This window comes from Notolepis coatsorum (genome assembly GCF_963971535.1).
Source record: "Notolepis coatsorum genome assembly, chromosome: 1".
Taxonomy (NCBI): domain Eukaryota; kingdom Metazoa; phylum Chordata; class Actinopteri; order Aulopiformes; family Paralepididae; genus Notolepis; species Notolepis coatsorum.
In genome coordinates, this window is record NC_140165.1 from 170,421,675 (window position 1) to 170,447,645 (window position 25,971).

Below are 25,971 nucleotides of genomic sequence, written 5' to 3' on the forward strand. Positions count from 1 at the left end.
TGCTAGACACGCAGAGATTCCACATGAAGACAGACATGCAAACAGACAGGCAGGGCAGGGTACACTGGTTAAGAAAGCTGAAAGACTTTTCATACACCTGAACTACTTGGAATTTCTGTGTTATACAAGATCAGCACTTCCCTTTTTTCCAATTATACACAACAACAGCTCTGTTGAATACAGAACCAAGCATTTCACTGTAAAGTACATGTATTTTATTGTGACAACTAATAAACAAACTTGAACTACTTGATTCTCATTGACTGAGCCACTCATTCCTCCTGACAATCAGAACTGGGGGTTGGGACCAGAAATTCTTCATCTCGCCTAATGTGGAAGTCAAGCATTTGTACCAGCAGTCACGTGTAACCTAGGATAACACAAGGTAATGACATACCCCCCCCACCCCACCCAACTCTCTACAAAAGCCCCTGCCGTGCTGAGATGTGCTGCTATCTTCTTGTCGTACGAGAACAAGAGGCAGCCTAGCTAGCGTTAGCCATCCTTGTGGCCTTGTCCTGTCAGTACCCCAGGCTAAGTATTTTCTTGCTGTCTAGGCATTTTGCCAACCTCTCAGCCAACCAGAATAGAGTATTCAACAGAGTCGTTGTGTAACAGGTTTGCGCCTCAGGTAATTAAAAGTGGAACGCCACCCATTTTAAGAATTCACATTAGTTATGTGCCCCAAGACATTCCCGTCAGTATTTATGTGAACACGCACCACTCTCTCCTAAAGCTGGAAATCAGAGGCAGGACCCTCAAATTTGTGACGTAACCTGGGGTGAAAACCTGCGGCTGCACTGTAGATAATCAATGAGGCACTGACTTTGCGAGCCCGTAAAAACGTGTGAGCTCTTACATCAAACTAATTTTCTAACTCTGGATCAGACCTGTTAGCAATACTAAACCTGTAAACCTGGATGTGTGGAATTTAAAGGCTCCACCAGTAAAATGTTTGGCATTGTCCTTTAAAACATCCGTTTCATATATTCATAATGTGAAAAGCATGGCCTCATTGTTCCATTCTCCCTTACATTAACCAACAGCGTGGAAACCCGAGAAATGTTGCATTTTAATCTCTCTCCAATTACAGTCTCTTACGAAGATGACATTGTCAAATGGGCTCAGGAAATATAATATCAAAAAGGCTATGGAGCAGGGTTTAAGGGGCGACTCCCATGAAAACCTGGAGAAGGAACATGTCACCATGGATACTCATTTTAAGAGCGGCCAGTATTTTTCTTGCTGGTTGAATGTAAACAGTCCATGTGCTGCGAGTGCTCATTCATAGCCACGGCTTCCTGTGCCACAAAGGGGGCTGCAGTCTCAGGTTTCAATCACTCAAGTCTAGCTAGCAGCCACTCCCAATAAGAAGTGAGCGTATGCAAATCCCCCCCCTAAAATATACAGTCTTGCAAGGCAAATGAGATTTCATTTAATTATTTGAATTGTCTAAAAAAGTTAAATACATCTCAAATGCAATCAATGACCATAAACCCCCCTACTAATACAATTCCTGTGATAATATTGCCTTTTGTGGGTCCAGCGGTCCGTTCTGACATTTCCTGGAAACAATCGCGACGATGCCTGACCGGAATGTAGACCTCAACAGGCAGGTAGAGAAAATGTTAACCTCAGCTCCTCATGCAGCCAGTCATGCTGGGAGAGATCCATTCTCTTTGGACGGATGAACACATCTGGGTGGTCCGAGGCTCGTTTACAGGGGGAATACGTGGAGAACATGGATAAAAGCCTCGACACACCTGCCAGTTTTGAACATTGTCTTTACAGCATACGTTGCCCTCTTGGAACTGTGTTTTCTCGACGATCAAAAGATTAAAAAAGGCAAATGCTGCATTTGCTTTCATCTTTCGATGATTGAGAAAACATGAACAGTTGGTCCAACAACTGCAGAGCTGGCTCTTCTTTAACTGTATATATCTCAGACCAGGGGCATCCCATGCAGGGACCAAAACTAAAGCCCGCCGCCCGCCAGGGGCGGTCTGTTTTTACCTTTGGCGCATGACACTTAGAGGGCTGCCCGCCGTGTGGCGTGTAGACGTGTAGTTCATAACGATACTCTTGTGCGAGTACAGATTATAGCCGCTCGTCTTTTTTTTCTCCGCCGCGAGATCGTTAAAAAACTACAAGTCCCACATCGCACTCAAGTCTGGTTTCATGAGAAAAAAAAGCAAATGACCAATCGGAAGCTATCATTTGGCTTGTTTACTTCCGTCTGCTCTAGTCTATATCGGACCTCCAAGAGCTTACGTTACTGTTTAAACAATGACCCAGTCAACTATTCACTTTTAGTTTAATACATGATGAGGCATTGTCTAACGGTATCTAGCTGGCTAGCTACTGATAGCTGCTGATATCAACAAATGCTCCAGCAATAGTCTACTCGAGTGCATAATACCTCCGTTCCCTCGTTAGCTCGCGTTAGCTAGCTCACGTTAGATCGAAATGTCCCAGTAAACTAAATTGTCTTAACGTTATCTACCGGGCTAGCAGTAGCTACAGATAGCTCCTGATATCAATGTCTTATAACATTGATTGAATGCGTATTCTAGCTGAGGGCATGTTGAATGTGATTTGACAAAAGAACCGTAATGTAACGTTATAAATAGGGTCCAGCTGCATCGCCGGAGAATCCTTGCATGCTGAATGTAGGGTCTAGCTGAATATAGGGTCTAGCTGCAGGGCCGGAGAATCCTTGCTGGAGCTGGAGGCTACTCAAGTATACACACAGACAGTGGAGCTGTTTGCAGATAGCAAGCATTTTGACTTATTGCGTGGTGGCGATGTCTCGCAGATAATACAACTACAAGTATGATTATATAATATATATTTTATTTAAAAAATTTTTTTTATATAAAATATATATATATTTTTTTTAATCAAAAACATTTTGGCAGGTAAGAAATATGCTTGGCGGGTAGACTCTTCCCATCTACCCGCCACTGGCCGGTGAGTCAAAAAGTTAATTTCGCTCCCTGATCCCATGGCAGCTACAGTAAGTGCTCTGCTAACGGGCCTGTTGCCAGGAGGGAAGTCAATCGCATAGAATGAAACGAAACAAATTCAACGAAACAAATTCCAGTTGAATTAGTGAGGTTTGTAGCCCAGCGGCAGTCATGGACCTCCTAGGCCCAGACAGAGCAGCTCGTAAATGGAATACAGAGAAGGGTGGCTCTGGAAAATATACAAATGCCAAATAAATCATTTTTACAGTGTGTAACAAAGAGAATTGGCCCACAGCAATGGGTCTAAGATAGGATAGGAACTTGGGTACATTTCTGCTAATAGATAAATACTTTATTCAACCCTTTGGGGAAATCCAGGTGTCCAGTAGATCACACAAGCATACTGTAGCATATTAGCATACAACTATAGATTAGAGACAATACACAATAGAAGATGGTAATGCAGCATGCACAGGCTTGAAAACACCATTACTTAAAAAAGCAAAGAATCACATAAATAAATAATGCCTGTAAAAAGTACCACAGTCCTTTAAGGATTATTATAGTCCAGCGGGTGAGGGTGGTGGGTAGAGAGAGAGAGAGAGAGAGAGAGAGAGAGAGAGAGAGAGAGAGAGAGAGAGAGAGAGAGAGAGAGAGAGAATAGTCCAGTGGTGAGGGTGGTAGGTATGGAGAGAGGACAGAGAAGAAAAAGAAAGGGAGAAAGAGAATAGTCCAGTGGTGAGGGTGGTGGGTATGGAGAGAGAGAGAAAATAGTCCAGTGGGTGAGGGTGGTGGATATGGAGAGAGAGGAGACTTTAGCAGATATTTTAAAACCTCTTAACATTAACATTAACACTAACAATATACCGAATTGAAGCCCCATTTGTTGCCTGTCGATAGCCCTTACAGGTGACAAAATCCGTTCAGCGGTTCTCGAGTTACATGGCGGTATTTGAGGCTTATGCAAAGTACACGGTATTGCGCAAAATACCACTCCCGACTCTTGGGGCTCTAGTTCCGTCAATCATTTGGCGATCTCGTAAATTATTGTGGAGGGTTGTAGCCAATGAGTGTGGCTTTCCAATGATACCCCTACATCTGGGGATGTATAAATCAGGGATCTAGGTGAAAAACGAACTAGCGAAAACAGGAAGAGAAAAACAGCCGAATGAATTGAAGTCTATGAGAAAACTGAGTTTTTCTTTTGTACACAGTTTACCAAAATCACTCCTAATCACTCATTTTTGAATGGATCTTTATTAAATCTGGCTTCAGGCTAGGCTTCAGGCTATGGATCTCTGGAGTTTTTTAAGCCATACCACCTTCTGGGGAAATACTACCTCTGGACTACTAACTACTACAGAAAAACTTGAGTAACAAGTTTTTCTACAACTCAAGTTCAGACCTATGTTACTCTATTTCACTAAAAGTGATCTTTCCTTATTGTACCATACACTTCACAAAGTTATCTTTCAAAAGAGACCAGGCTCATGCATGTGCTATACGTATAAAGTATAGTATTTTGGTTTGTAAAAAGAAAAGTATGCAGTCCTCAAAAACGAAAACTAAAATGGCCAAAACAGAGAGACTCAGACTCAACTTCTTCCCCCAGAACACTCAATACTGATCTCTCCACATACAAGCACACATGAACACACGCACACACACTCTCTCATACATACACAATACACTACAAAAAGGTCACTTTAGAAAATACTGTATACAATATTCCCAACCCACTGTATATTTATATATTATTAGCTTTTACTTTTAGCATTGAATTTTATTCTTATGACTTCTTTTATCATGTCTATTGTAATTTGTATTTTTGCACAATCTAGGTAGGCATGGCCACCTACATTTCACTACATGTCTTGTGTATGTATGTGCCAAATAAAACTCTTGAATCTTGAGAGAGGAGAGAGAGTGAGAGAGAGAGAGAGGATGAGGGTGGTGGGTATGGAGCGAGAGAGACAGAGAGGACAGAGGAGAGGAAAAGAGACAAGAGGAGAGAGGCAGATCACTCCTCTTTTCCTCTGTGAACAGGAAAGTGATGTTTGAGGCAATCGTAGAAGAGACTCTAAAAAGCTGCCGCTGCTTCTCTTGTCCGCCAGGGTGTTAAGGAGAGGATGATTGACATTGTCCAGCATGTCCTGCACCTTACTCCCGAGTGCATCTTTCCACCAGTCCCCACTCCCCAGTGAGTCCAACCTCCTGCCAAGTGCTGAGCCAGCCTTTTTCACCAGCTTGTCCCGGCAGACCACAGCATAAAAGAGAACATTTGCCACCACCGACTGGTAATACATGTGCAGCATTTCACTGCAGGTGTCATATGATCCAAGTCTCCTTAGGAAAAAGAGCCAGCTCTACCCCTTTCAGTAGAGGGCATCGGTGTTCAAAGACCAGTCCAGCTCGCTGTCCAGATGCACACCAAAGCATTTGTAAGTCTGCACCACCTCAATGTCAACCCCTTGAATGTTGACTGGCTGAAGAGGGGGACCTGCGAAGATCCACCACCATCTCCCCTCAATAGGAGGCCGTTCTTATCGCTCCAGTAACTGAATGCCTTTGCCGGGCCCCTGTACTCCCATTCCTGCCCATTCTTGATATGCGCTTCCTGCCCTTTCCTGATAACAATATCATCAGAGTATTTCTGGATGTGGCAAGACTCAGATTTGTACTCAGAGTTGTCTGCGAACAGGAAGGGAGCTAAAACAGTCCCCTGTTGAGCCCCTGTGCTGCTCACCACTGTCCCAGAGACACAGCTCCCCAGGCTGATGAACTGTAGTCAGGTATAATCTGTGATCCAGGAAACAGAAGAGGGATCCACCCCATCCCCTCAAGAGTGTCTCTAAATATGGGGGGTTGGATGGTGTTAAATGCACTCCTCACATAACCACCTGGCTCATCCAAGTGACAGTAGGCCCGGTGAAGAGGACCACTCCAATGTGTTCCTGGTACGCAAACTGCAGGGGGTCTAGTGCGTGTTGACACAGGGTCTCAGTAGGCGGAGAAGCAGCCACTACAGGGTCTTTGTGATGCGTTATGTGAGGGCCACCGGTCTGTAGTCGTTAGGTCGTTCTACTTTGGGTACCGGCACAAGACATGATGTCTTTCACAGAACCGGGACACTCCCCATTTGTAGACTCGAGTTGAAGATCCTCTGGAGAGGCTCACCTAGTTGGGCTGTGCAGTCCTTAAGCAGTCTTGGCCACACACCATCTGGGCCGGCTGCTTTTCCAGGGCACAGCCTCCCCATCCTCATCTGTTGTGAAGGACAGGGGAGAGGACCCAGGTGTGGGGGAAGCTGCAGCTGAAGCAGTGAGAGAGGGAATGGGTGAGGCTGTACAGCCTGGGGCAAGACAGACATTGGCTGCAGTGTCAACTCTGTTGTAGAACCGGTTGAGCCGATTGGCCTTGTCTACACGCCACTCCGCACCGCTCTGCTGTTGTTGTGCTGCACCTTACTTTCACCTTCCCTTCCGTCCTCCTCCTTTGCCTGCTTTAACCCTTTCATTATGAAACGGTTAACCCTTTCACTGTTAACAGTCTGTAGTGTGATGTTAAAGGGTTAACCTTCTGTAGTGTGGTAGTTAAAGGGTTAATTTTGTATCTGTCTCCATCCCTGGAGGCCTCCTTTTTGTGGTTGAGGAGTGCTTACTGGTGATCCAGAGTTTGTTATTGGGGAAACAGCGTACAGTCCTTGCTGGTATAATTGTGTCCGTACAGAGGATAATGTAGTCAGTGGTGCAGTCAACCATTCTGTCAACATCAAGTGTCCATGCTGTTCCTCTGTGACTCCAGCAGCACATTCCAGTCTGTGCACTCAATAGAGTCCCTTAGAGACTCGCTGGCCTCTGGTGACCACTTCCTGAATGAACGGGAGGTTGCAGGCTGCCTCAGAACACAGGGCCCAAGACTGCCTCAAGTGAATATGAAACAGATCACTAAGGGTCATTCGGACAAATGCTTACTTCTAAGGGAAGGATGACTTAGCCTACATGCTTACAGAAAGGTTGTAGCCTACATGAAAGAAAAGGTCTAAAGGCTGAAATGTTGGTTATTTCACTAGACTACAAAGATCACTCCTCTTTTCCTCTGAACAGGAAAGTGAGGTTTGAGCCAATCGTAGAAGACTCTAAAAAGCTGCTTAAAACATCTCCTCTCCAGGAAGGAAATGATATGCCCTTTGACATGTGTCCAGCAATGCCCAACCAATGGCAGGTTTCCATAAAGCTGCCATGACATCAGGCGAGTCATGTGAGAAGTCCACAATGCAACGCAGCCAGCTGTGATGTCCATGGCCGCCTAGTTATATTTGAAAGTGGGGGTGCAAGAATATTATTTTTATTAAACATTTTTTTTTTATTATAATTTTTTATTTTTTTGACAGGCAAGGGGTGGTTTGGAGGGGGTCCGGCACAACCCCCTCCATGGCAGATTTTTTTTTAAATGTAATGAACCTGTACATGCAATTTCCTGCAATATAGAGCCTTCAATCTTGACCAATAAAGCTGCTCTTTTCACTATAAAACTCAGTTTATATTGCAGTATGATAGCCAATTACTATAATAATAATATATTATACTGTATATACACTGTATATTGATTTTTTATTCATTTTTATTAAATCAATCTCCTTTCAAATAGGCCAAGTTTTTAATAAGAAAGAGAAAAAAGATATATTTCCATTACCTGTAAATCTTGTGTCTCTTTCTCTCCTTCTCTGCCTCCTCCCTGAGTCTGCAGTGCACAATCATGACATCGATCGCAAAAAAAAAAAAAAAAAAAAGGAAAAAAAAAAAAATGGAGGCCCCTCGTCACTATAGGCCCACGGGCCGCGGCCGTCGTTAATCCGGCCCTGCTCGTCTGCCATATAGATAGCGATAGCGTTAACGTTTGGAAATGAAGTCAACGTCATCCAGCTGAGCTCACACCACATATCTAGATAACGTTAGCTAGCGGCTAGCACTAAAGCTAACGCCAACCAGAGAGGGAAACGTTATTATTATTTATTCGAGGAAACCGTATGATTGACCAGATCGCAATTCGGGACCGTGAAACACTTTTATGTATTGCGTGGTAGAACCGTAGAAGTTCTACTACCACTCAATAGTAACTTATGTCTAACATAATCCTTTTATTTGAACAACTTACTGGAAAAGCCTGCCTGCCTCACTGCCTGCCACCAATATTATGACACACTCTGTGGGCTTTGATATTTACACTGACTCCTGCCTGCAGCCAGACTGCAGCGCTGTGAGGCAGTGAGCCAAGCTCTACGCGCTGGAGATGGGAGGAACTGGATCAAACCATAATGGGGCAGGGGGGGGGGGGGGGGGGGGGGTTCGCAATCTTTGGAAACTTAAAAACGTGTTATTAAGTGTCATTGCGTATTATTAATTTGATTGAAATTACGTAGTTATGCTTAGATTTATATATTGGGGGGAGGTATATCATATTTTTCATATGATCAAAAAGTGGTGGAGCAAGATCATATCCTTGCTCCCCCAAGTTCAATAGTGGGAGAGCACGTGCATCGTCTGCTCTATTGCGCAGGCGTCTATGGTGACGTCGATGCCTTCTAGCCATTACCGTCCTGTCATTGGCAACACTAACGCCAGTACCGCACAGGCTAATAACGTTAGCGCAGCTAGCTAACATTAGCTAGCTAGCAACATCCCAGTGATGTGGCAGTCCTTACATCATCATTTGTTTTGAGCCGCTCAATGTGCAATTTATGTGTCCCCCTCGAATATGTGGTCCATGTTCAAAGTACTGAGATGCTAGGGCAATGGTATTACAGGAGGGTAATGGCTAGGGACAGAGGCTTGTGAATTTCTATGACACACTAAGCATGACTACTTTAATCAATAGAATATGTCCAAATACTTGATATTTCTTTATAGGTGAGGATTATGTACAAAATGTAAATTTTTTGTGCAGAACTGCCACCATGGGCTATGCGTGGCAGATTGTGGTCACTCACTTACTCACTCATGGATGTTCTGTGAGGGACATTTATTCGAACACAAGCGCAGATCATGTACACGCTTCTAGCAACTTTCTCCGGCACTGGTACATCGCTAACATAGTGTAGAGAGAGGTCCAACTATGCCAGACTAAGCGACACCTTTCTCTGCATCTCCCAAAATTATCCTTGAACAGCATTAAACCACTATCAATTGCAAGATATTAACAACATGAAAGCTGCCCCTCTGGCGCACACAGCGGGATGTGGATGGCTCCCATGCACGGCCAGAGGCAGCTTCACTTCAGCTCAGAACGGATAATTCACCCTCTTCCACTTTTCCTTTGTTATTTCGGTGTGTCAGTGATTAAGGTGAGAAGCTCCTCAGGTTGCTTCAACAATAGAGCAAGTTTATTTTTGTTAACATGCATACCTTTGTGTATTTCCCAAAAACAAATTGATGAGCTGAGTTTTTTTTTTTTTTTTATGTGGGCCCTCGAGGACGATTTGCCCACCGGCACTTTGGCGACCTCTAGCGGCTCGGGTGTGCATATTCTTTAATACAATATATATGTCGAATTAAAGCCCTATTGGTTGCCTGTCGATAGCCATTTCAGGCGACCAAATCCGTTCAGCTGTTCTCGGGTTACATGCCGATATGCAAGGTGTGCGCCGACGTAGATGGCAGAGTTTTTATTTTTTCAAATACCACTCCAGACTCTCGAGCCTCTACCTCCGTCAATCATTTGGCAATCTCGAATATTATTGGACAGGGTTGTAACCAATGAGTAGGGCTTTCCAATGGTACCCCATCGTTTTCTGAGCTCCCTCACTTTTTACCAAAACTGCTTCTAATCACTAATTTCTGAACGGATCTTTATGAATGTATGTACTACACAATACTTAAGGCTATGGACCCAGTGTGTTTTTTCAGCCATACCAATTTCTTTGGAAATACTACTTCTGGACTACTAACTACTACAGAAAAAACGTGAGTAACAACTCAAGTTCAGACCTATGCACTAAAGTGAATTTTCTTTATTGTGTCAGAAACTTCAGAATGTCATCTTTCAAAAGAGACCAGGCTCGTATTTTGGTTTGCAAAAAAAGTATGCAGTCCTCAAAAACGAAAATGGCCACTTTTGGGGGCGATTGTTACAACCTCAGTTCTCTGAATGCCACCTATACTAAGGGGGCTTGTCTTATAATTTACTTTATTTACTTTGCAGCTATATTTAGCCCATTCCCCCAGTAAGCTAGTGTTTCATGTTTGGTATCAATGGATTCCTTGCAATCTCATGTGACTTTGCATTAGCTTAAAAACTCATGATATGCTGTTAACATAAACAAGTAAGTGTAATGTTAATTAGTTGCACTGTGGGTCTGGACGCTTTCATGCTTGTTTTCATCTGATATGGATGAAAATTAGGGATGTTCGATATTGGCTTTTTTACCGATATCCGATATACCGATATTGTCCAACTCTTAATTTCCGATACCGATATCAACCGATACCGATATAGGCGGGGTTTCCCCCCCAAAAAACACAACATTATGCATACTTTTCACAATAAATAAAATAAGAATTTGTTCTTACTTGCTTGCCTGGGTAAATAAAGGTTAAATAAATGTAAAAAAGAAAGAAAAAAACGTTCTTTTTAAACAGATAATTTCCGATATTACATTTTAATGCCAATATCGGTAGGTCAGTCATTCCTCCATAGGGCATTACTGGAAGACCATGTGCCCAAAAACACAACCGGTAGAAAACACCTATTTTTGACTTTTTGTTTCCAGTGACTCACTTTATGGCTGTGTAGAGAGCCAAAGCAGCTATTACAAGACTGTCAAAAACATTGACTTAGTTCCCCCAATGCCAGTTACTGCCAGATCTGCAGGTGTCTCATACACTGACTTAACCGTGAATGGTAAATGGACTGCATTTATATAGCACTTTTATCCAAAGCGCTTTGCAACTTATGCCTCACATTCACCCACACAACCATGCAAGGTGCCTGCTCATCGGGAGCAGTTAGGGGTAACTTATGATGAGTCTTGCTCGGGAGGAGCTGGAATCAAACCGGGAACATTCTGATTACCAGATGACCACTCTACCCCCTGAGCCACTGTCACCCCACGAGCCACAACCCCAGCTGCACACCTTGGTATTATGCATATATTGTGGCTACAATGAATCCATTTAAAAGAAATGCATTCTAAACTATAATGAAATCACAAAACTGCATATATTTCATATTTCTTCAGGACACATTTAAAATACGCTTCAGATTGGGTCAGCAGTCAGTTACTATAGCCATCTGAAGTGAAAAAGGAGTTGTTAATATAATTTCCAGGTTTGTTGACCTCAATGACGATCAATAAAAAAAAATATTTGGCTTTTCTGAGAAGCAACAGGGAGAAGAATCAATTCCTCGTCAATAATTCACAGTGTAAAGATCGGTCATGATTTCCCCCCCCACATTATAATGTAGCAATACTCTGAATAGGTACTATAGAACTTCAGACATTAACTCATTCAGCACCAATCACAAGTATAGTCGGGGGTTAACTCGCCATCGCTTGAGCGCCAATCACGAGTATAGTCAGGTTTTAATCGTTATTTCTTTTATTAGCGATATCCATTCATTTTCATCCATCCAGCCTGATGTTATCGTTGGGAATGGGTCTGACCTTGCAAGAGGGCAAATACCGCCCCCTACGCCTTCCGGCTGGTATTGCACTCCACTGGGAATGGTATCGTTTTCTGGGACAATCCAAGCTGTGCGGGCGTGGTTTAAATAATCAGGCAAGGTAACCTGATTTCAACGATACATCTGCAACGCTGGCACCCCCCCCCCCCCCCCCTCATATGCAATGCTGTTGAACGTGGTACGGACCTCCGCGCCCAGTACTTCAAATGGCGATAAGATAATTGGATTCTTTCTTTTGCATTACATCAAATACAAGGTAAGAACATTATATATAAATTTGATCTATTTCTACCCGATCGACGCTGTATCCGTGTGTGTATGTGTGGCTGTTATCCGTTGGGTGCAGGAGGTGGGGGGGAGGCGCCGCGCTACGAGGGCCATTTCATGTATGCACGAGGAAGGACAATAATGATGATCTAGCGTTGATTTCAGGAAGATTTGATAATCAGCCGAAAAATTACAACGTGTTTTGTGTATTCCACTAAAGGGCTATTGTCGCGTCTTTCTCTGGAATTACTAGAAATCACCAAAACTATACTCGTATTCAAAACGGTATAAAGCGGAAATGTCCAGATGAAAAAACAATCCGTTTTGTACATGTTGACTGCAAGCAACTCACTGATAATCGACGAGTGTATTAGACCCATAGCCATAATATATTTTAAGCACTCGCAAATCTCCCACTCCTCCCATTGATTAAATCGGTGGTGCTCTAGCGCCCTCTGGCGCACTTAAGCGTGGCGGTCAATGAGTTAAAACTGATGGATTTGTTCGTTCTAAATTAGCTTTCACCTATGCTACACCAAACAAGTATAGGATGTCCAACAAGATGAGAATGAAAGGCCTCCATTATTTGAATGTCATCTGGACGGGTTCAAAGTTCATGGCACATGGGCCGTGGCACTGGATATTTTAAACCGGTTTAGACCAGGTGTCTTCAATACATCAATTTGAACTTGACATTACTGAATACAATCTGGCAAAAAATAGCAATATTATTAAATCAATGCACTACACTGAAAATTGTGAATCCTAGAGCTATTGGGGAGCGGCCTGGGGTGGACGTATACAACCTGAATGAACGTTCTTGTGAAAAATCACACATGTAGCCACGGACGGGCACATTGGCAATGACGTTTATGTATCGATAGTTGCTCCTGAACATTTCTGGCTTTCATACACTCACTCATTCATTCATTTAAATTAAGTGGTTTTCGTAGCCGGGTTTTACATCTTTTGGACATCTTTTTTGCATATCCTCAAGCAAGACTCCCAACTGCTCTGGTGAAGCAGCAGCACAGTTGCCAGACTGTGGGTGTTCTGGGCAGCTTCCAGCTGTGCATGTGTGTGTATGTAGGCTATATAACCTAACTCCTTTTTTTTTTTTTTTTTTTTAATTTTTTTTATTATTGCAAAACAAAACTTATTAAAAGTCAGTACTCAACACACAATGTATAATGAAACTTTCAGTAAAGGTGGTTAAAATATATGCAAGTACAGAAACAGGATAAAACAAAAATAGTCAATAATAACATTTTAACCGTATACAGTGTATATCCAGCGAAGTTACAATTATATAAATGTTAGTATATAATATACCCCTAATACCTATTTTCTAAAACCCTACACACATATGCTCCAGCTCAAACCCCCCCCTCCCGGACCCCCTCTTGGATAGTACCTCCATTATCCCTCACTCCTAACCAGACACTACCATTATAGGCTAGCTTTTATTCTCTCCACCACTTCTAACCACATTGACATTTTGGATTCATTGAGCCCCAGAATTCTTGCTGTAGATATTTCCTGATATATCACATCGAGATATGTAAGAAACCACACTTTCCGGCACATTTTTTCCGGTTGAAACCAACGTGATGCGATCAGTTTTTTAGCTACTGTGATACCCGATAAAACCAATCTTTTTAGTTGTGGATTTACTGCAAACTCAAAAACATCATTCAATAGCAATACCGCGGGGTGTACAGGTATATTCCAAAATACGAGTATTGATAATTGTTGGGACACATCTTTCCAGAATGCCTTAACTGGTGGGCAGTCCCAATACATGTGCATAAATGTTCCTTCGTCCCCATTTGTACATTGGGAGCATTTGGAGTCTTGTATAAGCCCCATTTTGCACAGCCTTATAGGAGTCAAGTATGTCCTGTGAATATAGTTCAGATTGATTTGTTGATGATCCGGGTTCCTTGATGTAAGTCGGACATTTGCCCAGGCTCCTTGCCAATCAAAGTCATTTTCCAGGTCTGGTATATCCCTCCTCCAGACATTGTCTAGTTGAAGGGTTTCATACGAGGACGTTAGTAATTGATAATAAAAACCTGATACAAAACCTCCCAATGTATCTCTTTCATAGAAAAATTTGTGGTATCTGTGGTGTTCAATTGGTATGTGTAATGGAACACCGTGAGATCTCATACAAAGTCGTAACTGTATGTAAAAAAGCCATGTGGACTCGGTGAGGTTAAACTTTATGCATATTTCGACATAACTACAGAGGCCCTTGTTATTAAAAATATCCCCTAATGAGTGTATGCCTCTCTCTTCCCATATAGGGAATCTTATAGGTCGTTTTCCCATTAAGAGAGCATTGTTATTGAATATGGGAGTGTGATTATGCCATACTTGAGGGTTAGGAAATTTCCTTTGTGTTTCCCGCCATGTCCTGATTGCATGGGTAATTATTGGGCCAAATTCTCGCTCACAATGCTTGATTGAAAGTTTAGTGTATGCTATGTCTTTCAATCTCTGTGGGGCTACTATGTTTTCTTCTAATTTTCTCCAAGATACCAAAGCCTCGGGGTCAAACCATATCTTCTTCAATGGTCTTAATGTGAAGGCATTAAAATATTGTAAAAAATCTGGGACTGCCATGCCACCGTCTGCTTTATTTCTCTGTGCGGTGGATCTTTTTATGCGAGGTGGTTTGTTATTCCAAATAAATTTGTATGTGGAGGTTTGTAATCTTTTCCAGTAGCCCTCTGGAGGTGGTAACGGAAGCATTGAGCTGAAGAAATTGATTCTTGGTAATACATCCATCTTAACTATTGATACCCTTGCCTGTACTGAGTTTTTAAGTTTTGCCCACCTGTCCAGGTCGTCTTTGATTTTGTTCTGTATTTTTGTGTAATTGTGCTTCACCGTTTGTCTTATGGTGGGAAATATTTCCACACCCAAGCATCTGAAATGTTTGACCATGGGTATCGCACCTGGGAGGGTTGTCTCTTTTTTTGCACTGGTGTTAAGAGGAAGAAAAGCCGACTTAGGCCAATTTATTTTAAATCCCGATAAATCACCAAAGTTCTCTATCAACTTGAGTATAAGCGGCAATGTGTTGTTGGGGTTTTGCATGAACAATATTACGTCGTCCGCATATAAACTAATTTTATGATGTGTGCCCTTGATTACTATTGGTTCTATGTGTTGGGATTGTCTTATAAATTGTGCTAAAGGTTCTAATGATAGATCGAATAGTCCGGGACTAAGAGGGCAACCTTGTCTGGCTGAGCGTGATACCGGAAAGATATCGGAGATGAATGTGCCTGTTGTAATCCTGGCCGATGGGTCCTTGTATAGTACTTTAATCATATCAATGAAACCTTTTCCTAACCCCATCCTTTCCAATACTGCCCATAGAAACGACCATTCCAACCTGTCAAATGCTTTCATAGCATCCAGGGATAGTATCGCCTTAGGTGTGATGTCCTCTTTGTCTGTATCTAGTACGTGCAGTATTCGCCTTATGTTATCATTGATCAGGCGACCTTTTATGAAGCCTGTTTGGTCCGGATGAACTAAAGACGTCATATGCTTTTGCAATCTGATGGCTAATATCTTAGAGTACAGTTTGACATCGGTTCCGAGGAGGCTTAAAGGACGGTAACTACCGCACTCAGTGGGGTCTTTGTCTTTTTTGTGAAGAACTGAAATGAGTGCGGTATTTTGGTGTTCAATGAAGCTTCCCTCTTTGACTGAGTATAAGATCATATTTAGTAATAAGGGTCCAAATATGTCCCAGCAAGAAATGTACATTTCTGATGGGATACCGTCAATTCCCGGAGCTTTGCCGTTTTTCATTCCGGATATGGCCTTCTTGAGTTCTTCTAATGTGATCGGTACTTCTAACTGTTTAGCGTCTTCCTCCGTAAGTTTAGGGAGAGTAATTTGATTAAGATATGTGTCTAATTTGTCTTGATCAAAGGTTGTTTCTGAGTTATATAAATCGGAGTAGAATTCTTTGAATGTATCGTTTATTATTTTGGGTTCTGTTACTAGAGCTTGTTGTTTCCTAATGGCAGTTATATCTGCAAATTTTGCATTAATTCTTAGTCGCATGGCTAATAGGTGACTAGGTTTAGAACCTTGGAAGTACTGCTGTTGTCTAGTGCTGCGTATTTGCAATTCCGATTTTTGTCTGTACATTGCTTTGATCTCTGTCTTTAGAATGTTAACTTGGTTATCTAGTCTAGTAGAGTTGTTGTATTTTAAAGAATTAAAAAGCGTTGAGTAAAGCGTTTCCATTTCAGACAGTTTTGTGTTTTGATTTTTGCGCAATATGGAGGTAAATCTATCCGAGAAATCCTTGATCATATTCTTTACCGACATCCATAATATTCTGGGATCTTGCACCGAGTTAGCATTATCCCGTAGGAATACTGTGAGAGCTTCTTTAATTTGTGTAATGAATTCCTTGTTGTTAAGCAGCATCGAATTAAAACGCCATCTTGGGGCCCGGGCAGATAGTGTACCAAATGTTGCTTTCAGGATTAAGTAGCAGTGATCTGATAGCGCATTGGGTGTCATTTCCACTTCATATTTATCAAATATTCTCGGGGATGCAAAGACGTAATCAATTCTGGATAGTGTGTTGTGTCTCGCCGAACGACAGGAGTACTTGCGGGTCATGGGGTTAAGTGAACGCCATAAATCAGTTACTCCTGTTGATTTCGACCAATCTTTTAATGCTTTAGATGAATTCTTTTGTTCGCTGGAGAAGGAAAGGTAAGTTTTGTCCATCCTTGGGTTCCAAATGGCATTAAAATCCGCACCTATTATATATGAGTACTCGGGATGGTTTAACATTTCTCCTGTTAGTGAAGTGAAGAAACCCACTTCGTACAAGTTCGGGGCATATACCGCTGCCAATGCAATTTTCCTGTTCTTGTGTATAATCCTAGCTATAGTTATGCGCCCCTCAGCATCCGACCATACCCCTTTCAATTCGATATTTAATTTGCGTCTGACGACTATGGCTACCCCTCTAGTTCTCGTAGCAAAAGAGTGACTAATATTATGGTATATGTTATCCGCTAACGTATTTATGTCTCCCTCTAAAATGTGCGTTTCGCTTAATAGAGCCACGTCCACATGTTCTTTTTTCATCAGTGTGAGCACGCTTTTGCGCTTGTGTTGTTTGTTTATCCCACCGGTGTTCCATACCATTATATTCAAACTAGCCATAGTCTATGCATGTTTTCGTGTAGTTTTTGGTAATGTTTCTGGAGTATGAAGCTACAATAGATGCACATCCAATTAATGAGGTCCCGTTGAGAGCTGAGCTTAAAAACATATATATATACAAATAAAAATCCCCTATTTTCCCCTCACCCAGAAAGTCGAACATGCCTGTGTTCCAAGAACACATCCTCCGCGATTGACTTTCTCCCATGGTCCACCGGATTGCCCAAACTGAGCATTGTAATCCTAATTTTCCTATGCTAATTGCCATAGGATCTAACATTTCCATTCTATTGCAATAGAATGTCGCTTTTGGTCTTGCACCTTCCCTTACTGTAATGAAGTATTGTGATAAATAACATAAAAATAAAAATAGAAAATAAAATAAAAAAAGAGAATAAACCTTTATCGACATATTCCTTTGAACCCTCCACTAACGTGTGGGGGAAAAAAAGGAAAAGATTGTAGAGCAATATTGACACCTTAATGTGAAGAACATTGGAAAAGAATAATGTAAGTTAAAATATATTTAAAAAATATAGAGTAATATTGACACCTTAATGTGAAGAACATTGGAAAAGAACAATGTAAGTTAAAATATATTTAAAAAATATAGAGTAATGAGAAGAAAAAATTGAATAAAATAAAAATCAATGGAAAGATATAGATAAGGAATAAGAGATAAATAATTATCAACGTGGAGAAGCCACTAGAACCGATTAAACTGATTAGATAAGATAGAAAAGCAGCGCCTTTTAGCGCTTCAATGTGCCTTTAATGGAGTGATTACTTAAATTGTTAGAATAACCTTGCTGTGCTCATACGTTTATGTGTGGTTAATTTTTAAAGTATTATTAAGGACTGATTGCACTTCATTTAATTTATTATCTGCTATGTGTATACACACCGAATGTTATTGTTAGAGTTGTATGCTTCGTTGTCATGGTGCCTTATATTCTAGAAGGTTGTAGAATATACTAGTGCCTAGACTATTTTACTTTCCAGAATGATCTAAGAGAGACCCAGGGCATTTGAGCGATAAACCCAGAATATTCCAGATAGATCTTTTTGCAATGATATTTATTTGTCCCCTCAGAGACCAGAGACTGAAATTATAATGTATTATGAATCGTATTATACACAGTACACTTTGTTATAGACGACTTGCATATCGTTTGCTACTTTGATGAACACAACAATGTCATTCCAACACTGGTGGAATGACCTCATTGATGAACACAATAAAGTCATTCCAACACTGGTATATATTGAGAGAGAGGCTTAACTGTTTCCGGCATTTTCGTCATGCTTTGGGTTATTTGCTACATTTTGATTCAGGAAATCCTCAGCTTCAAAAGGTGTATATGGACCTGACCTGCGCCCGTTATTGCCCAAGAATGATAACAGCGCCGGATATGCTAGCCTTGGCTTGTAGCCGGCTTTGTACAGCTTTTGCATCACATCTTTGTATGGTAGACGTCGGATGATGGCCTCTTTGCTCAAATCTTCGTAGATAAATATTGGTTTATCACCATACTTCAGCTTCCCACGTTGGTTGCGAGCATATTTGATGATGTCATCCCTTGTTGTAGTTTTCCGCAGAGTGACAATGATGACTCTCGGCCCGTTGATACTTTGCCCCTGGGAACCGATTCTGTAAACTTGTTCCACTTCTGGCACTTTGTTTGGATCGGTGTTATCCAAAATCGTTGATAACTCTTTTGGAAAGTTGGTGTCTTCGCAGTTCACTGCTTCGTCAAGCCCCACAATGCGGATGTTATTCCGCCTGTGGTAACGTTGGGTTTCTAGTTGCCTCTCCATCGCTTCGTTTTTAAGCCCTTGTATTTCCCTCCGATATTCCTCTTTCACTCTTTCCATCTCTTCTCCCATCTCTGTCATGACACCGTCGTTCGCCTTGACTGCTTTTGTGTTTTCTGTCACCGAAATCTCCACTGTCGTGATTCGCTTTGACTGTGCATCGATCGCTTTCTTGACTTCTTCTAATTTCTCATCGATGCGATCGAATTTAGCCTCGATGCGATCGAATTTAGCATCGACGTTTGCCTCGAGCGCCTTGATGTGTGTAATCTGCAGGTTAGACTGTTCTACCATCTGTTCTTTCATCAGGTTAGACTGTTCTACCATCAGGTTAGTCAGTGTGTTGAAATCGGGTGGATTTCTGCTTTCTTCAGTTGGCGGCATATGGTAGATAGATGCAGTGACGTTGGAATCCATAAATCTGGCTGCTCTCGCTTTCACGGAGCTTGATTCTGTACCTTCTGTTATGTTGGTCTCTATTGACTCTCTTTCGGGGACCGTAATCGATGATCCCGGTAAATTGTCCTTTTCCTTCTCCTCCTCGGAGCTTGTCGCCGTCGGCTCAGAACCAACGACGGTTAGGACGTGTCTTCCTCGTTTTGTTGCGTCCTGCGCCGTTGAAGTTGCCGTAGTTATTTTCTCTGCCGCCTTTCTACCTTTAACCATTTTGTCTTTTGATATGGTTAGTAGAGGGTCTTAACAATACATACGATGTGGTCTATTCTCTTTCTTTACTGTCCAAATAATGTTTTTAAACTAAATTAGCGTTGGTGGGAGCGGAGCAATTGCAAAATGCGTGCACTACATGTTGTGCTAAAACCGGAAGACCTAACTCCTTCTGAAACTACCCCCCTAGGCTGTTATAGTAATTAAGAATGTGTTCTTAGTAAATTTGCATGATTAAAAAGGTAAAAGATAAGTCAAATAAATCGTATGTAAAACCAGTTTACTAAAGCCCATCCCCGCCCCACCATGGAAATCACTATCAATATCAGTCATCCACCGTCAGTCCGTCACCCATCCTTTTATCACTAAAATACTACTCAAGTCACAGACACAAGCACAAGTTTCAAGTTTCTTTAATAGTTGTCATACAGAAGTACAGAATACTTTTATACAAAATGCTTCTTTCTGTTACGCTCCAGAGACTGTGCTAGACAAAAGATAAGTATGAAATAAAATAAGTATAGCAAGTAAAAGTAAAAAATAGAAGTCACATACGTAGACACAAGTGTTCAGTATGTATGTACAATGTTCAATGCAGGATAGCAGTAACTGAGTTACCATACAATATACTATGCAATATACTAATATACAATATAGTGCAGAGCAGAAATGGGATGAGGTACAATTTAGGTACAATTTACAGTAAGGTGTCCTGAGGTATGGGTTGTAGTGCAAATTCTTTGACAATAAATATAAAGTGTGTCTAGGTGTTCTAAAGTGTGTAGAGTGGGTGCTGCAGTGGGTTGATTGTTTAAAGTGAGTGTGTGCGGATGCGTGTGCTGTGAGTGCATTTGATGGTTGTTGCATAGTGTTATTGTTCGTTGAGCAACCTGATGGCCTGGGGATAGAAGCTTCTTCTGAGTCTTTCTGTGCTTGCCATGAGACTCCGGTATCGCTTGCCTGACCGCAGCAGTTCAAAGAGGCAGTTGTTTGGGTGGCTGGAGTCCTTGATAATTCTCTTAGCCTTACCCCTGCACCGCTTGTTGTAAATGTTCTGGAGAGTGGGAAGCCCCCCTCCAATTGTGCGCTCAGCGCTCGGCTGAACGGGCCACTCTCTGTAGTCTGCTACGGTCTTGTGTGGTGCTATTCCCAAACCAGGAGGTGATATTGCCAGTCAGGATGCTCATGTTCCTCCATCATCGTAGGTGAGACACAGGTCTGGATTCTAAATACTAAAGCCAGTCCCACAGTCTGTTATTATCACACGACAGACATTCAAACTCTCTGTGCTGTGGTAGACTTCCTCTGAGGGGGGAAGTGGGGTGAAAACAATAGTGACCTATGGCACAGCTACCAAGACAAGCGAGATAAGGCAGAGATAAGGTCTCCACAGGGCAGAGGGAGAGGCCAACCACCACTCACGCTGGCTGAGGCCTACCACCCCCCTGATACAGTGTGTTTGACCATGGGAAATGAACAGATAGTGAAAGCTAAGCCACGGCAGTATAACCATTTCCCCCGTCCACGTCTGTTTCTGGGAATGGCAATACATATGCAAATAGGTGGTTTAGTTACTTCATGAGCCAAGAGAAGCCGCCTATTCTCGGTCCTTGCCCCACAATGGTGGAACGAACTTGCCACCACAAATAATAAACTCATTTGGAAATTGAACATTTGGCCTGATGGTTGCACTAGAGGAAAGGTCATGGGGTCACCAAAACCAATAGAGTTTATTGTATAGGGGTACTGATAGGAACCCTATGAGTCATGATTGTGCACCGCAAATTTGGAAAGATTGGAATGAAAGCTCTTTTGAGTCATCGCATTCACAATAAAAAAATTTAACATTTTGACTGATGGTGGCACTACAGGAAAGGTTGTGGGGTCACTAAAAATCAATACGGTTCATCCTTTAGGGGTCATAAGTGTGCACCATAAATTATCAAATAATTGGGGATATAGGCCTAATTAATTATCTTCTATTAACATACCTGTGACACAAAAGGTGTGACAAAGATAGTGACATGCCAAAGATGCTTCATCTAAAAAACATGGCTCTGCACCATGAGCTTCTGGAATGCAGTCTTCATCACTAATGGTATTCAGAGCACGCTGTTGTTTTGCGATAGCGAGTTACCAGAATTCTTGACAGCCCAGTATAGTTCCACGGCAGAGCACAAGACTGCATTCTCAAAGTTTGACAAGTTGCCTGAACCTAGCGGCTGTGCTCCGACACAAAGCAGAGACATAAAGGGTAGTGGGTGGCGAAAGGCCACCCTGGGTCCCAGTCCTGTGGCTAGCCGGCCCAGGATGACGCAAACATACAGAGCTACAATACAGAGCTACTGTACAACCAAGACACACCAACTTATCAAGTCACAGTGAGGTCACGCCTCTTCCTCACTTCACCATCTTCGGGTACTAGCCAGATTACAGAGACATGGCTGTCGAGAGTTGAAAAGAATATCAAAGGATTTGATGTCCTCGTTGACCCACTGACTAGAGGAAAGATTGAAATACAAGAGTGATTTAGAGGTAAAAATGATTAGCCAATGATGGAGGAAGAGCCCCGGGGATGAGGTAGGCCTTTGAACCTCCCGTACCAGAGCGGCAGGAAGTTCCTTTGTTAAAGGCACAGACATCAGTCACTGTAGGAGCCTCCATTGTGCCAGTCATTTGACGCCTCATTCATACTTTTACATTGCAACTGGCATAAACAAATCACAGACTAAAAAAGGGCAGATTAAAGCTGGACTTGGTAACAGTTGAGCAGTGGTACGGTCCAATTTACCACATGGTCGAGAAAATTGCAAAACACATAACTCAAAAAAGTGGTTAAAATTACACAATGACTTTACAATTCAGGCAATAAACCGGATACGTTGGGCAACTGCAGAATATGTAGTCTTTATGAAATCCTTATGAAAACCCATAATTGCAAGTGACCTAGTGGTGAAAACGTACACATGGCTTTGCAACAAAGACCCGAGACGTGTGTGATTGATAAAGAGGAGTGTGTGAGTTTACAGGACCACAGTGGTGTGTGATTGATAAAGAGGAGTGTGTGAGTTTACAGGACCACAGTGGTGTGTGATTGATAAAGAGGAGTGTGTGAGTTTACAGGACCACAGTGGTGTGTGATTGATAAAGAGGAGTGTGTGAGTTTACAGGACCACAGTGGTGTGTGATTGATAAAGAGGAGTGTGTGAGTTTACAGGACCACAGTAACTTAATGAGTTCCCCAGGTCCACAGAATGGGTGTTCACCCTGTTTTTAGTTAGACCCAGTTTTACTTCCCCAGCGCAAATCTCTTCTGCAGTGATGGGTTTTGAAAATGGAGCACTGGCTTTGAAACTGGGGTGGGGGGTGGAGGGCTGGGGATGTTACAGAGTATATGCTCATAGGATACGCTAATACAAACCATATGCTGTCATACTGACCCACTATCCGGCATCTGGCGGGGAGAGAGCCTATGAGCGATGCTACCGTCTGCTGCTCCAGACACACTAGTGACAGGCTGGATCTTTTCCTAGCTAAATACTGGATCTCTCTCTCTCTCTCGCCCCTGAATACCCTTTGGAGAAGGAAGAGCCGAGCACTGAGCTATGCTACCCTCTCCCTGACATCATTAACCACAAATAAGTGAGAGAGACACAGGCTGTATCTCACAGCTAAAACTAAACTCTGACTAGCAGACCTAGAAGCCTTTCTTGAAACCGGTGTCTGTAGACTGTTGGGGACATGTTGTTTCTCTCATCGATCGATGTCATGCTCAGTAAATCTGGCATTGGCGGCATTTTCTGCTGTCGTTAAAAATTACAGCCCCACGAGAAAACCTGCCCATTTCCTCCTCCAGGCCATTCGCTCTGCGAGTAAACAACGCTGCCTGGGAAACACCTGCACAGACTGCATTACAAATAATTAGGTTGCTACTTTATAGTAGACAGAGACAGAGAAGAACTAAAGCTCACGAAGCAAGTTCATCTAGTGACTGTAAGGAAGGAAGGATTACAAAGATTGACCACTAGATCATACAATTGAAATTCACCAGATGTGTTGAAATCACCAAAAGCTCAATTTAGTTATTTGTTTTATAAAAAGGTATTTGGGGGGTCATCTCAAGTTGTGTAATTCTCCCGAAACATTTCACTTTGCATGTTGGCCTAAATGCAGGTTCCCTGGTATGCGGAGTGTGTGTGCATTATGTAAAACCGGATCTACAGGTCAGATTCCATACAATGTGTACTGGGGCGTTAGCAGTAGGAACACATAACAGGGTTTACCTGTTTTACATAGACAATGTGTGTGTGGGAAGGGACGACATGGTTGAAGAATAAACACAAAGCATAATGACTAAGGATACTGGATGGAGGGTCTCACTCAGTAGGCCTCCAGAGTTATACATCATTCACAAGTTTCCCATTAGAAACAACCAGAACAAAATATTGTTTCATTTAAAACATTGCAATAGCAATATTTGTATAGAAAAAATTATAATAAAATAATCAAACCACTTCCAAACAAAAAACGTCTTTGACTAAATAGAAGCAGACATATTTCCAAAACAGATAGGAATGTGTGTCTTAACACCACAGGCTGTTATTATAATATGATGCAGTGGGAATACTGCAACAAAGGCAATGGCTTTCAACAGTGTTGTCATCAGGCAGAGAGAGAGGCAGCCGAGCCTCCTCCACAACGTAGTCTCTGCTGGGAGGTTATCCAGTAACCAGGAGACACCGTCACCATGTAAACACACAAGCATGTGGAAGTAGGAGCGTATACAAACACACTACACCTCACAATACACAGGTCTTCTGTTCAAATCGGTTTGGTTTTTCCTTTAAAAAAATATTTTAAAAAGGGGTGTGCCCACATGGATGTCGGCACCTTCACCTAACAAAGTAGTCATTAAATCACACTAAATCATTCATGTGGTTCAACATTTGCGTCCAAACTCATCTCTGTGGGGCAAGCGAGCAAATAAAACTCAACAACTCAACAAAAGGTTCACCATGCAGTACTTTGTCTCAATAGAAGTGAATGCATGGATACAAAACAAAAAGAGAGAGAGGGGGAGATATATAGACTCCTACTGTTGTAGATATACTGATGGGGGATTAATGACATGAAGAGGTGACTCTAGGAGTAAGAGACTGGCTACCATTGTCATCAAAATAAAAGACCATAGTGTTGTTCAAACTTGACATGAATAACGCAATCTAAACAAGATGTCTCTTCAGTGATACTGTATTTTCTCTTGAGGACTTCAAGAATAGCCTCGCTAGTTATTAAAGGATGAGAGATCATATGGTTTATTAACTTAAAAGTTGAACGAGTGAATATAAATCTCTTTGTGGAGACAGATCTTATTTTATTTTTTATATAAACAGGACTGATAGCTTCTTTAATGTTTACACCTCGAAAATGTTTATATGCTGTGAATATATATATATATATATATATATATATATATATATATATATATATATATATATATATACTTGATTTATATCTTCTGATTATTGACTTGCTGTTCTGAAGAAACACTTCGTGCACTTCAAATACAGACTGCATTCATTCTCTAGTAGGAGTCTAGGCTATACTGTACAGAAAGGCTCCATTCATTATCTCGCCTGCTTGATAATAATACAAGAAGATCTTCACAAAACCTGTGAAAATATCTCTTACCATACTCTATTAGGCCAGTTGCGGTATCTCCTTTTCGTATTCCGTTATATCCAGGTCGTGTCCGTCTCTAATGAACGCCAGTAGAAATGATGATCACAAAGTGTAGTCGTAAGTGAATATATTTGAACCTCCAAAACAAACAAGACAAAATCCAAATGTACATAAGCCTCCCGATAATCTCCGTCCTAAACGCATGGACGCTCCTCCTCAGAGGCGTTCTCTATGTCTATTTTTGTTTTTAGCGACTGGCGAGAGAGTTGTACAATGACAGCAGGACAGGTAACAAACGTGTCGTCTGGTCGGTGAGGCGTCAGTAGGTGACGGCACTGACGGAGCGGCGTTACAACTTCATGGAAACTCGCCCCTAATCCACCAGATGGTCCACTCAGAGGCGCTGCACGCGGGGGATTCTTATTCATGATCAACTTTACATAGCTGGGCATGCGCTACTCTAGACAGACACTGCTCTCCTAGGTGGGAGTCCTAAAATCTTGTTTTCTGCGTGTGGTGTGTAGCCAGGGTTCGGTTTAGCCCAGCAGACAAATGCCCTTCCTACCTGGAAACTTAACATGAATTGCCTGCCAAATCGGATGAAGTTGAGACAATTTTGTTACCTGAGGTTCGAAGTTCTGACGTCATGCCTGACCATAATAATACTTACCAAAACGCA

General features: G+C 42.0%; 1 protein-coding gene across 2 annotated transcripts in view; it reads right to left on the minus strand.

Moving 5' to 3' along the window:
* myo1ea (myosin IEa) overlaps positions 1-25,618 on the minus strand; it is a 176,467-nt gene extending 150,849 nt beyond the window's left edge. For both annotated transcript variants that reach the window (XM_084334683.1, XM_084334682.1), the window contains exon 1: positions 25,302-25,618. In XM_084334683.1, the coding sequence (XP_084190809.1) occupies positions 25,302-25,304 (3 nt within the window). In that variant the 5' untranslated portion in view covers positions 25,305-25,618. The remainder of the gene's footprint in view (positions 1-25,301) is intronic.
* Between the last annotated feature and the right edge of the window lie 353 nt (positions 25,619-25,971).